Source organism: Branchiostoma belcheri, unplaced genomic scaffold, assembly GCF_001625305.1.
Source record: "Branchiostoma belcheri isolate BF01 breed outbred unplaced genomic scaffold, Haploidv18h27 scaffold133, whole genome shotgun sequence".
In the NCBI taxonomy this organism is placed as follows: Eukaryota; Metazoa; Chordata; class Leptocardii; order Amphioxiformes; family Branchiostomatidae; genus Branchiostoma; species Branchiostoma belcheri.
Window position 1 is genome coordinate 402,103 of NW_017802747.1, and position 14,595 is coordinate 416,697.

The 14,595-nt window shown below is 38.0% G+C and overlaps 1 protein-coding gene across 1 annotated transcript in view; it reads right to left on the bottom strand.

Annotated features, from left to right (window-relative positions):
• LOC109464150 (polycystic kidney disease protein 1-like 2) overlaps positions 1–14,595 on the bottom strand; it is a 31,696-nt gene that overhangs the window by 2,949 nt on the left and 14,152 nt on the right. The window contains exons 10-22 of the mRNA XM_019761088.1: positions 11,207–11,419; positions 10,664–10,828; positions 8,012–8,230; positions 7,475–7,582; positions 7,118–7,296; positions 6,955–7,020; positions 6,254–6,361; positions 5,590–5,803; positions 4,665–5,067; positions 3,757–3,944; positions 3,269–3,343; positions 1,737–1,829; positions 1,039–1,275 (exon numbers count right to left, since the gene is read on the bottom strand). Coding sequence (XP_019616647.1) covers positions 1,039–1,275; positions 1,737–1,829; positions 3,269–3,343; positions 3,757–3,944; positions 4,665–5,067; positions 5,590–5,803; positions 6,254–6,361; positions 6,955–7,020; positions 7,118–7,296; positions 7,475–7,582; positions 8,012–8,230; positions 10,664–10,828; positions 11,207–11,419 — 2,268 coding nt within the window. The remainder of the gene's footprint in view (positions 1–1,038; positions 1,276–1,736; positions 1,830–3,268; positions 3,344–3,756; positions 3,945–4,664; positions 5,068–5,589; positions 5,804–6,253; positions 6,362–6,954; positions 7,021–7,117; positions 7,297–7,474; positions 7,583–8,011; positions 8,231–10,663; positions 10,829–11,206; positions 11,420–14,595) is intronic.

Here is a 14,595-nt window from a genome sequence, read left to right on the forward strand (position 1 = left end):
CCCCCCTCAGAACTCACGAACGGTATGTCGTATGACCAACAAATTTTCAGAGGATGATGTACTAGTAAAAATTTATCATATATGCAATTTTTATGTCATGACGTAATATGACGTCATTAAGACGTCATTAATGTGATTTCATTGGTTATTCCCTAAAAACTAAATAGTTTACAACATAACTTTACCAAAAGTGTTTATGACAGAATATTAGGGTGTACTAAGTCTTATGTTGCCCATAGCAACACCGGTGACGTCATAAAATGACGTCATGCATATTTAAGATATCCGCCATTTTGGACCATAAATCTTGAATTTAAAAAAAAAGTTTTTTTTTCATGATAAAGCCTAAAATACATTGTAAACATACTAAAGACCTTCATTTAAACCTTTTTTTGTCAAAAGAAATGGAAGTATTGATGAAATTTTAAGGAAAATAACCTGTATATACCTGTTATAATGATATGGACAGCCATCTTGGATTTGGGCCAATGACGTCATCAAATTAGCATAAATTTTGAATTTTTAAATTTAAAATTTACATAAAATTATCTGGGATGTTATTAATATTAGAAACCATGAGTAACTTGACATAAAACCCATAAAATTCTATTGTTGAAACTAAAATTACTAAATTTAGCAAAAAATGCAGAAACCCGTTGCCATGGCAACACAAAAATTATTATCTTAAGTACCCCAACGGTACACCGTCTGTATTTAATACCTTTATTACCCAATATACATTAATGCTGACCTAAAAATACCCAGAGCAAATTCAGAACCTGGCCAATTACTTCCAATCGTCACTCACTCACTTATTCACTAACATACACACAACCGCACTTACAATTCTCTTGTACGGAGTGCGTAGTGCATTGTGTATTTTTGTCCTAAATACATATATATCCCCCCAACACACACACACAAATGTACTTACACACATAAATACACACACACACACACACACACACACACACACACGGCGCCACCTAAAGCAATACTTTCGAAAGTTGCAAGTGAAAATGTACTCCAAGTCGTTACCTCTGAGAAACTGATGTCACCACTGTCAAGAATAAGCCCCTGCACATCCTTCGTCACGTAGAAAGCCAAGGGGCTTCTTTCTCCGTACGACGTCAACATAATCACGGTCACAAACAGTCCAAACATCAAAACCTCAACTATCTGTTTACGTCTCCTGCGCTTTTGCTTGCTCTCAGTCCGTTGTTCGGCGAGTGCGGATTCCTCAGGTGGCGAGTTAGAATGTACACTTCCAGATGCCTATGAAGACAAATGAAAAACAAGCATTAAAAATCTTTTGTTATGATATATGCTGTTATTACCTGTTACTTGTAAAAAAATAAAATCGTTGAAGAGCATTCATTTTCATATTTATCTACATATCTACTTATTTTCTAATAGTATTTATCCAAACGTTGATACACATGGATCCGACTCGGACACAAGTGACAGACATCATTGCTACTATATAAACAGCCAAACACAACTTGACAGGATATGAAGAAAGGTTGACGGGCTCAACAACTGAATTGACAAGCCAGTAAGGATATTAATGGGTATATGAAGGGGGGTAATATGTAAACGATGTATGGTTCAAACAGCTAGGTCCGAAAAAGTCAATCTGAAATGGAAAAAATAAAAACAAAAGGAGTCAGTCAAAAGAAGAGTTCGCCCACAAGACACGTTAATATTCACGACGATGTTAGAACAATGAATCCTACCTTTCCACCTTTGTAGTGACGCGTTTCAGCCTTCTCTGCCCACATATAACGCATCCACCCTGTTGCGGTTGACCATTGTCGAGTTTCCACCATCTGCATAGCATAATTATAGTAAACACGGCAAACAGAAACGACATACTTTACCCCTTATCCACCTCGGTTGGGTTAAGGCGGCCTAGGCTGATATTCATGTTCGAGTTCGGGCGTGTGTCTGCAAGATGGCCACAGATTTGTTTCGAACCCGAATCATGTTCCACTATGTTCGATATGACGTCATTCGAATAGAACGCGTGTTCGAATTCGGGGTCACTCGCGGTCATTTGTATGTTTCCCCTGAAAACCCGCGTTGTTACGCATTTTATTCACGGAGTATGACTTAAACGGCTTTACGCGCAGCTGAAAACAGCATAATTGATCTTTAGAGTAATCCATGTTTGCGTATTATCACTTTTTTATCAAAATTGTCCGAGGCTATTTTGCGTATAAGTCGATATTTTTTTAACTGTGGCGATTTTTCAACGAAAAATGACAGAAAAATAACTGTTTCTGTCGTTTTTGACCCCAAAAAACAATGTAACTGTCTTTTAAAACAAAATAGCCTCGAAGAAAAATAATAAATAGGCTGTTGGCTTTCTACTTGTAAAATATCATGGTGAAATGTGTTGTTACCGCTTGCGCGTAAAGCCATGAAGTAAACAGCTTTTTTTAAACCAAAATGTTGATTTTTAACCCAAAAATCCAGAAGTGGTAAAAACAAAATAACCTTTATTCAATGTGTTTCACGTACTACTAGAACGGTGTGAAGTTTAATTGTGGTGCGACCAAGCTATCAAAAGTTACAAGCATATGTATGAAATACTACTCATAGTATGCCATAGGCTGCCTTAACCCAACCGAGACACTGCATGCATCCCGGACTTACAAATAAACATAGCAGCGTTCTGTACGAATAGCAATTAAATGCAAGGTTGCATTTTGTGTTTTGGGGAATCACAGCAAATATGAAGACACTCAAGCAAACAAGAAAAAAGAGATTTCAAACTTTCCGAAAGCAGACTTAATTTACGTTCATGGGTTACATCATTACTTATACAACTGTATGCAGAATTTCACATTCGCTTATTAAATCATCATGTTTTGTTGCGCACATTCCTTTAGACCACATTCTTCACCCTGAGCAAACGTCATATCAACCCTGTCACTTCGAAAAGAAACCTACGCAACTTCCAAGAAGTCAGCGCCACCAAAAACAATGATTCCGTCTCGTAAGTTATCGATACGGTGCAGTGTAAATAAAATTGTAGCAATAAACATGTGTCACGTAACAGTAATAAAGTATGTTATTGCTTTACTAAAAGAAAATTCAGCACCCATAACAGAGTAATATAATGCATGTATTGTTACATGTCATACATGTCCAGTCTATTTGCATGTGTTTGTATTAATGTATCAATTACACCTACACTTACATTACAATTTACATACGAAAAGGTATTGGAATTAAAAGAAATTCAATTTCATTAGAATCCTACCCGTCTGTTATCCTGGAGGTATTCTTCATCATGTTGTAATGGGGCAGGCTGGGGGTCATCCTCTTCAACAGGTTTCTGTAGTATTTATTAAAAAAAATTACAACTCTAATGAGCATAAAAAATCTACAAAAAATAAACAGCTGCAGTCAGAGACAAACACTGGTCAGACTTTTATTTACCATTAGTTTAAAAATTACAGAGCACCAAAAAATGTTTTGTTGCCTAATAATATCCCCACAAAGTGAAACAAGAAATTAGATATTTCATACCTCCTGGAAACATTTAGAGTTCTTTATAGGTTTTATATTTCATCCGTTACTATGAATGTCTCTCTTTAAGGACCTAGCTTCCTGTGTCAGTGCCCTTTTGAGAAATTTTCCCATGTGCTGTCAGCTTAGTCATTACAAAGGAAAAATATACTTCCGTACCCGGAGATAAGAATTCCTCATTTTTATGGACTCTGAATTGAAACAAAAACAAACTGGTACCTTGACTAATAAGGCAAACAACATGGCGACCAACAGTAGCTTGAACGGCTGCACCAGGAACAGGTCGGTCAGGAATGACGTCAGAAAAGTGAAGAGCCACGCCTCCGCCTTTGCACGTCCGAAACTCAGGGAGTACAGGACGGTGAAGAACGCAGCCACGAAGCTCGCGGACCAGACAAGTAGCCAACCTAGAGGCAAGAATAGAGGTAAGTATGATGGCCTTTGTGTTACAGAAATGTTAAAAAATATTTTCAAAAATTTGAACTGAATATAATGTTCCTGATGAGATCATTCATTACTCTTCACTGTGATAGCCAGTAAGTCAAACTTTAATCCTAGAGGCAAAATCTTGAAAAAATGCAATTTTCAAAATTCAAGATTTTCTATCCAAAAGGGCTGACAGCTTAATCATGCAAGGCGTAATTTTATGAGGTCATTTTGCCGTCAGTGTTGTTGCCAAGGGCAACATAAAAATTAGCAGACATTAATATTCCATCATAGACACTTTTCGTTAAAGTTTGGTTGTATTCCATTACGTTTTACGAAAAAAAGACGGTTTTACCCCCAAAAAATCGTACAAATGACGCCATGATTACACAAAAATTGGTAGTATGAATTAATTTAATTACTACACCATTCTCTGAAAATTTGGTGGCCCTACGATAAGTAGCTGTTGAGCCTCAAAAGCCCCCCCCCCTTGTCTGAGCATACCCAAAAAAGCCCGGTCTGAATAGGGTTAATATGGTTCCTAGCTTATTTAACTAGGGGGGAAGAAGGGCTATCATAAGCTACATTATAGCACATTTTTTTATTAGCGATACATATCTACAAAATTACTAATCAACAGAGATTATTCATTAAAGTGCAAAAAAGACAAGAAATGTTGTGACTATATTATCCCAACCTACCGAAGTAAACAGCCCACCACGGAATGCTTGACTTTCCCTTCTCTTCGAAGTCCCCTGCATCGTCATCGGTATTACTCTCCGTCGTTGTGTTATCAATGGACAGTCCTGTAGGTTGTACATAGCTAGGTGATCCAGAATCAAAATGCCTTTTCAATTTGGAATCAGTTTCCTCCCTGTGCCAAAATGACGGAGTATCAACGCCAGAGTGATATAAGACAATTGTGCGAGGTTTATAACTTTCTTTCTTATCGGGCAAATATTTGGCCAGGTTGTGGAAAGGTGCGTTATTCTCCGACTTTTTTTTCCTTCTCTTTGTTGGTTTGGAGTCAGAATTTCGGAAGAGGAACACGATGAGCAGGTTGACAGGCAGGATGATGGCAGCGCTCTGTAGACCTATCATGATCTGAAAAAAAAGTTACAGGACGATTAATTGATTGGCGGCACAAGACAAGACACGTATATTTACTCCTGCTTGAAAAAAACTCTATTAACGCACATCCACAAGAGACAACAAGGTTACTAAGCTATTCCAGCTGTTCTGAAAGCCCGTCAAGATATTTTGTAATATTAGAAATTATGAATATAAACTGATACATTGTAAAAAAATGATATCATCATCTCGCGCTTACCAGAAGAAGCAAACTATGTGCCAATGCAGCAATAAAATGCAGCTGCAAACATTATAAGTTACAGCTGCGAACGCAAAGACACATGTCTGAACAATACTCAGCCATAGAATGCTGACCTCCTTTACAGAGTATAAAACCTATAAAACATTGTCTTAGAAAACTGTGTATACATACGTTTAGATAACCATGATTTCACAGCAGCAAAAACAGTTCGTCCTTGTTTGTTCATTTAGATATTTAGCCATTGCAAACATGGCTAGCTGTAAGACAGTGGGAGAGTGAATGATAAATAGTACCTGCGGTAGCGACATGGGTGGATTGATCTCCATCCCGGCGAACCTGAGTGGTTCCGGCGGGTCGAAGTCATCCCCGCGGCCGAAGAACATGATGTTGGTGACCATGGTGCTGTAGAGCAGCGTCAGGCAGCAGGACAGGCGCTGGACTCGGGTGAACGGGCTTCGTGCCGGGCGGCCCGCCACGGAGAACCACAGGTGGCCGTCGTTCATGTCCCTGTGATGATAAAAGGGCAAACATCTAACAGATACTTTGACAAAATAGACACTTGAGGCACAGCTTGTATCTAGTAAAGCGAGACTATTACAAAGAAGAAATGTCTCTTCCATTGCTGTCCCTCGTTTGTTTGTTTGTTTAAGCCTTTATTATTCAAAAACTAAAATTGTCCTGTCAGTCTTTTTTCACTGAAGTATAAAGGGAAGAACTAGACAATTTCAGAAAACAAATTTAACAATAAAATATAATAAAAGATACAGGTTACATGATCAAAGTCCTAATAAATCCACAGAAATACAGATATAACTGATTTTACTAAAATAAACTGAGCAACCCAGCTGTCTGAAAATGTGAGAATATTAAAAACCTGAGGAATCAATAGAACAAGCATCCTGATACATGCATGGTATTACAAAAACATTAAAAAAAGAAAGTTTACAAAATTTTTACCTCGAACTTTTTGCCAGAAATACGTTTCGAAATTCTTTCATCTCATCCGGGCCCGATTCTGGCAGAAGCCGATAAACCTTCCCGTCATCCTTGTCGGTAGCGAACCATCTGCAAAAGAAAATTGTATGGTTTAAAGAAAAGAAGCCGATAAATCAATATTCCTTGTTAGTTTAATGTAATTTTTTTTCTATTTATTTCAATTGATACAATTAATTTTTCCAATCTATTATCTTCGTGTACGAAAGTTTTGTCTATAGTGTTTATCATCGGTTATAACATAAGGAATTTTATGTGTAGTAATCCCATCGACTGGGAAGGAATGGTGTAGTAACAGACTACATGTGTACAGTTAGGAAGACGGAAGCTAGAGGTCAAAATGTGACCCATGCAGCTGGTGGGAAGTGGACCACAAAAAGAATCGCCGTGAAATTTAAAAAAAAATTCATAGAGGAACGAAATATGCATTTATGTATTTTAATACATTAAAAATTCTTTAGATAACGTTAATGTACAAGTGAATGACTTAACAAGATGGAAATTACGGTTTTGTAAGTCGGATAGTGAAAGTGTAAGTGAAATGGTAAAATGAATGTCACTAAATAACAAAGCATTGCCGTTAAACATTTTTTTTCAATGTAAGTGGTGTTTTTTATCAATTATGTTTTGTTAAAATGTACAATAAATTATGGCCCTAAAGTTACCTGTTGCACAGAAAAAACTGTGACTTGTTGTTTTCTCTGTTAGTCACTACAATTTGACTCAGGAACCTGAAAAAAAAATAAAATCACGTTGTTCAGTTTGTAAACGGCTATACAATAAAAATATTCGCAGTGCAAAGAAAGAAGTGACAAACAGACATCTCACCATGCAGGGCTGTACCCTGCATTGTTGTGCCACACACGTAGGTAAGTCAGATCTCCCAGTGGCTCTGATGTCGACACGAGAAAGGAGTCCACGCTGCCCTTCTCAAAAGTTATTCTTGACGAGTCGCTCAGTATGAAAGGAGGACTCTCTCTGTCTTGGCTGTAAAGCACGATGGTAACCTGACAAAATATGAATATCCACATTCATAAAGTTAATTAAAAACACATAAAATTTGACAGTTTAAAAATTTTAAGCTTTTAAGCTAAGATAAGAGATCAGTACCAATTGTACTGATTTAACCCTGTTAACGTTACGTAATATCATAAATAAGATTTGAAAGATAAAAGTTTAACCCACCTCTGCAGTTGTTCCAGCATTCCCCTTGAATCCAGTGTAAAGAGTGATGACGTATTGACAATCCTTTCTGGGGTTCAGTCTGTGTCCGGGTAGGATTCCAACTCCAACCTGATACGGAAAATCCATGAAAATCCTACATTTCCAAATACGGTGAAACCTGTACAAATGATCACTTCTATATAAGGAATACTTGGTCTAATTTTCGATGACACGTTAGATAATTTTTCAGTTGACACCAGCATTAAAAATCCTGGTCTAGAGGACATCTCTCCACCAGATTTTTCTATAGCAGTGTTAACTGTATATAAGTACAGTTTCTAACACAATTTTCCGCTGGAATTTAAACAATGCTGCTTTGGGGCAGGAACTAGTTATATCAGCGACCAAGAGTTATTTACAACTCAAATTATTACCATAGCATATTGTGTGGCTGGCGTTTAGCACCAAGGACAGATATGATCATTAATCTTCTATTTCCGGTCAATCAAATTCCTTTTCTTCCCTTTATGAAGGAAATAAGTAATTTATTCTCCCTACCTTGGCTAAGTCCCTCCTGTCCTGTTTCCGTGCCCATAACACGCCCATGAAGTACATGCCGAGCACAGTAAGTACGAGGATGAGCCCTGCTGGGTTCTCTAGAACGTTGGCAGACAGCGCCGCAGCGATGTTGAGAGGATTCGGGGCGACGAAGCCGCTAAACTTCGTCAGATGGTCGCATCGGCAGTGGATGTGGCTGGCATTGGACATCATCCCTACCTATATGTACGATAGATTTGAATTGTAATTTTCAACACAAAACTGGATTGTTTAACTCCTCATTTTGCCAAGGAAAAAGGAATCCATCGCGTGTTCACTTTGTAAATTCACTTTGTACTTACGACGGGGGGTGCTATAGACGTTCAGCAAGTTGTGCATTGCTCCCCGAGCCATGAGTTATTGAGTGCTACGTTACAAAACTATTGGATTGTCTAAGGGTTGTATGAATCAATAAACAAGCAAACAAAGAAACAACCAGGTAACTAACGTTGCAACCATCACTGTGCCACAAGTCAACATTCTCGTCAAAATAAACACAGGACGTCTCGAAGATGTGCAGAGTGAAGTCTACAATATGTCCACTACTCAGGTTCTGCTCAGAGCCAAATCGTACACCTGATAGAAAAAAATGCAAGAATTGTGAGATCTTTATATATTCCGTCCAAACCTTGCTTCTAGCAATCATTGACTATTACCTCACTGAAGAGATGTACTAGACAAGCAGATAGGTGGACCAAACCTAATTCCTGACATAAAAGACCATTTTCCACCAAAAAGTCAAAATAATATTATGTCAAGAACAAAAGATGCATAAACCGAATGTTGTGTTACAGTAATTCAACCTCTAAAAGTCTCAGTTGACCTTATCTTTCCGTGACCCACCCACATACCAACTATTGCAACAATACATAAAAGCAGTCTTTTTTACGTTAACCAAAATATGCTAAAACAGACTAAAACAAGTGCTTTTAAAAAAAGCTGACATTTCAGCTGACGAAGGTTTTACTGCCGTTATTGAGGTAGAAGTTGTTGAAATGATATTACCCAAGTTGATGAAATTGGTACGAGACCACTTAAAGAAGAAAAACATCTGATAAAAAAAGCAAAACAGCGAATGTTAAAAAGAAAATTTAAAAAACTCATACGTCGAGACTTGAACAATTAGTTTTTGAGTGTTAAAAGCAAAACAGCGACTGCTAAAAAAAGAAAAAAAAAGCTCCTCTCCGGGGATCGAACTCGCTATGTGCAAACCCCGCCACGTGCACCGCAAAAAAAGAAGATTAAAAGAAGAACATAAAAAAAATTAAAAAAAAAGAAAATTAAAAAAAAGAAAATTTAAAAAAAATTAAAGAAAAAAAAATTAAAGAAAAAAAAATTAAAAAAAAAAGTTCCTCTCCGGGGAGAGAACTCTCAATGTCCAAACCCCGCTACGTGCACTGCAACTCAGCTAGCATCGCTACCCAGTTGAGCTATCTCATTACGTCATTGCCTGACCGCCTAAGCAACTACCTATACATAGCTATCCGAGAAAATTGGGCAGGTCCGAGCGAATTATGATTGAAGCATGAAAGCCCGTCTTTAAAAAGAGTAAGTATCATACGTATTGCCATTCCTGAGTAAGAACCATGCAACAGGCAAACGTCAAAGTGCAAACATAATAGAGAAACTTCGCCAGGACATGCAACAACGACATCTAGCGACAGGCGGCATTATTTTGTATTAACATAATTTATGCAACCATCTTTAGATTTGTAGTACGATCAATAAATTAGCGCCGAAAAACTTATGTAACCATACTTCGATCAATGGTATGTCACTAGATGAGACTGTTACTACATAAAGTTTCTTCTTGTAAAGAACATGGATTAAAATGGCAGCAAGTCTATTGCATATCCCACAAACCGGAAAGAAGTAAACAGGTATTGCATGGCCTGCAGAGTTACCTAACTACCAAAGAAAGAAAGAAAGAAGGATAGAATCCGTCTTATTACATTTCAGCGCGCATGCGCTGAAATGTAAAAAAATGTAGACGAAAACAATACGTCCATATTCTTTTCCCACTGGGGCTTAACAAGTAGACAAAATATATGAACAATAAGTACAGAGATGAATAGTAACAGCTTTTAAACTCACCGAGGAAGTAGTTCGTCATGTTTTCCACGTCAACATTCGTGATGTCGATTTCCTCCGGGGACAGCAGCCAATGGTAGGGGTTGGATGTCAGGACTGTTCCATTTATCCACGGGATGGACACAATCTGCCAGTAACAGACATTATAATTACCTCAGATATATTATTGTTTAGACCCTAATATGCAAAAAAAAAGTTACTCATTTAAATGCATTGACCAATATCTAACTAGCTAGCTGGTTAGAGCAAATAGGAACCGTTATTTTTAAACAAAACGTAGCCTGTTATTTTTAAACCAAACACCGAACGGCATATCCACAGTCATTCTGATCGTATCTACTCTTACAGTAGCTACTACTACATCTGTACCCTCCATAACATTAGACGACTCTTATAGAATAGCAAAAGGCCCAGTGATACCTCACATCATTTAGAAATTGATCGATCCGTTGGTGTCAACGGCTTGATGTCTAGTAAGTAAAACAAGCCGTTACAGTTATCCTTAAAGCACCATAAAGTTACCTGTTCATCAGGAACAGGCAGGGTGGTGGTCCAGTTGTAGTCCTCGGGAGTCGGCGGTGCCTCCTTGCGGAGAAACAAGGTGATGCCATGCGGGAACAGGGTGCTGTTGAAGTCAAAGCTGAAGCTTAATGCCGACTGGTTTTTCTTCACAAGGAACTGGAAAAGCTGAAACAAGGATTCAAAAGCATAAAATATATTTTTAAAGCATAAAATATATTACTTAGTTAATAAAATTTATCTAGAAAAGAAATCACGGGCTAGATTAAGCCATTTTACTACAGGTGCCCAGTCCGAATCTTCGCAGACATCTTGGCGACTTTCATTTGTTTATTTGTTTTATATGTTTTGGGAAAAGGGCGAGGCTGATACGCGAAACAGACTGTAAAAATGCAAGAAAGGCAGAGAGAAGGAGAGAGAGAGAGAGAAAGAGACAGCACAAAAGAAAGTAACATATAACGTTCCGCATTTGCGTATCTTCCTGATTACAGAGTAATTTCTATTAAGAACCAACAAGATAAACGTTTACGCATTTTGAATACTCACAGTCACACTACCAAGCGGTTCAGACGTCTTGAAAACATACATCGAGTCTTCAAGACTTCCGTTTTTCCTGCTAGTTAAGATGTCGTTCGGCTGACTCAGTCCGGAAACCGGAATCGTGACGTTTCCACACTTGACGTGAAGGCCCGTGACGTCAGCACGGATGATCCGGGAGTTGTTGGAATATTCGAACGGGTTGAAGTTAGACTCCAGAAACTGGAAATAAGAAGGGATATTGTCAGATGTATGATCATCTAACGTGCTCGCAATGCCGATACACTCAACACCTGACATTTCTCTTTAACACAGAACAAGTTGAATTTCGTGTGTGCAAGGTCTTGCCAACAAGTCTAATGCAGTATCTCAAAGCAGAGTTTCGTGGGGAAGATACCTTTGTAATATGACCCGTTTTTTAATCTCTATATCTCCCTTCACCGAATAGCGACGAAAAGGGTCACATTGGAATGGTCATCATTTCCACTAACCCCAGGTTGGAGAATATGAAAAAGTTCTTAACGTCAGCTTCAATTAAATTACATAATTATGTATAAGGACAAAAACGATAAAAAAGATAACCTGAACGCCGACTGTGTCCCCCGGACATGCACCATTGACGAGAGAGGAAAAAGACGGAACCCGAACGAGGGAGTTGCTTCTTCCGCCCGTTCCTCCGACAGTGTACACTTTCTCTGAGGGGTCGTCCTGAAGTTCCCGCTGAATTCTGACTTGCACCTAAAATGCGCACAACAACACTCTTACCAAGGCAGTTTGATATGGTAGACTGCCTTCCCTTACTGTATCATTCTTGTCCAAGGGACAAAAATTATAAGACGTCTAAGCATGTACAATACTGTTGGCCCGATAGGGATTACAGAAACCAGGTAAGGCGATAGGAATCTCAGAAACTTGACCAAAAAGAGAACCAGTGAAAAATGTGTACTTGAGTACACTTTGATATTCTTTTTATATAAATAAAGTACTTAATTCTATGTTAATCTATAAAAAAAATAGAACATACCGTCGACATGGCAACGTCAGCAAACATCTCCCGGTTCGGATATTCCGGCATCCTGTTGATCAGGTAGATTTCGTCCAGAACATCCAGGGCCTTCAAACCGATCTCTGTGGCTTCTTGGTTCTGTGACAGGGTTATAGTAAGCTAAATTAGGTGTGATAATTTGTTTTCAACTTTTGAAATGTGTGATTTATTTATAATAAGAATGCTTTAGACCACAACGGTTGCTTTACGTAGTAGGAAATAAACCCCACAGCAGTCTTCAGCTATCTACTATTGGCCAACAAAAACGTTCGCTAATTTTGGTGAGAAGAGGTATATTTCGCCTTGAAACCAAATGATATGTTGATGGTAACAAGCGACTTGTCAAATGCAAAATAATTTTACCTGTACTTACATTTTGTAAATTGTCGGTCAAGGAGTCGTCTTCGAGATGCTCCGACACAGACATTGTTTCAGATGCTTTTAATATATTCACTACCCCTGGAAAACGCATAGACATGATGCAAATTAACTGTATTTTACCACGATCTAAATAATATAGATATAGCTGACAAACCCAACCAATATGCTAGGGAATACATGTCGACTTTTATTCTTTTTCGTGATTTTTTTTCATTTTTTTCGCTTATTCTGTCTATTTTCCCACTTGCTCCAGCACACAGACCTGGATACAAAATGTTGACCATTCTGGGACCTTTGACCTAACCTCCTGTTAGTCTTTCAAAGCAACTGCACGGCAGCTTAAGCGAACACACAAACAGACAAACCCAACGTTAAAGAAACCTCAAGACTATGATATCAACTAATTTATTAACTGACCAGTAAACATGAGTGCTGCTGCTTTGTTAACTTCCTCCGTCGGCATTTCTGTCACATTTGTCGACTGCTCTCGTGTCGACTTTAAACATTCAGACAGTACGTTTGCAGACAACACCTGAAACAATTCAATTCAAATATTGTTTTTCAGGCTTTTTATCGTTTTAATAATAACTTGAGCCTATTTTATTAAACTGTACATGCGTACGCAAGGAATGATTTCACAAGGAAAAATAGGTTCATTTGAACCTATTGATTACATAATAATAATAATGATGATGATGATGATGATGATGATGATGATGATGATGATGATGATGATGATGATGATGATGATGATGATGATGATGATAATAATAATAATAATAATAATAATAATAATAATAATAATAATAATAATAATAATAATAATAATAATAATAATAATAATAATAATAATAATAATAATAATAATAATAATAATAATAATAATAAATGGCGAATGATGGCCGATGCAATACTAACAATACTAAGATGAACAAAACGTTAGAGCATTTTACAATATGGAATAAAACACCCTTGATATTATTAAGCAACTCATACCTAGGGATTCCACTAAATCTTTCAATAAAGGAAGATATATGTAACCTAAGGAATAAATGTTAACAATAGTAAACTGACCTGGGTATTTCCTGACACCATTTCCGGGATGGCGGTCAGCATAACCAGAGACAGAGATGCGCCGTTCACAGTCTCCATGTCCTGTACGTTCAGCTCAGAGAAACCTGCTGCCATCGTGTCCACTCCCTACATCAAGGGTATCAAGGAAAAGTTACCTTTTAAACACAAGAGTTAGGGGAAAGAAACGCACATGCTTTAGGTTTACAAGTGTATTGGAACATGACTTTACAATTAGGGGGGTAGGTAAAACCCTCCCCCATCCATTAGCATGGTCGCATATCGCGAAGCCCACCTCCGTTTCGTAGAACTTGAGCCACACACAGTTTGAAATCACTACTGCAGGGGTTATAACTGGTACTCTTTCTCAAATGATTAGTGCTAAGTAGAAAAAAACAGTATGTATCAGTTTTATAATCTTTGGTATGACTGGGCCGGAGATCGAACTCACGACCTACCGAATACAAGGCGAGCACACTACCTACTTGGCCATTGCACCGGCCATATATGCCGGGCAAATATACAAGTGGGTTACGTAAAAAGTTATTCAATCGTACGTATATATGTATGATCATGTATGAATGGTGTAATTTACATATACAGCGGTATAACAATTTGGTTTAACCAGGCATGGTGATCACCTGTCATTCTTTGATGTAATATTTGAAACCAAAACTCCCCTAAACGTATATAGGAAGTGAAAATATTCACCTCTGTTATATCCCCACCATCAGCTGCTATGTGACTAGCCGTGTAGGACGCGATGACAGAACCGAGAAAAGCAGTTCCTGCTTCTCCCCTTCTGATCAGACTGAAGAACGTGCCGGTCGGATAGGTAATGAACCCGTCTAGGTACCCCTGGAGCTGCTCCATTGTCGGTGCCTTTATCTGAAGTACAGGA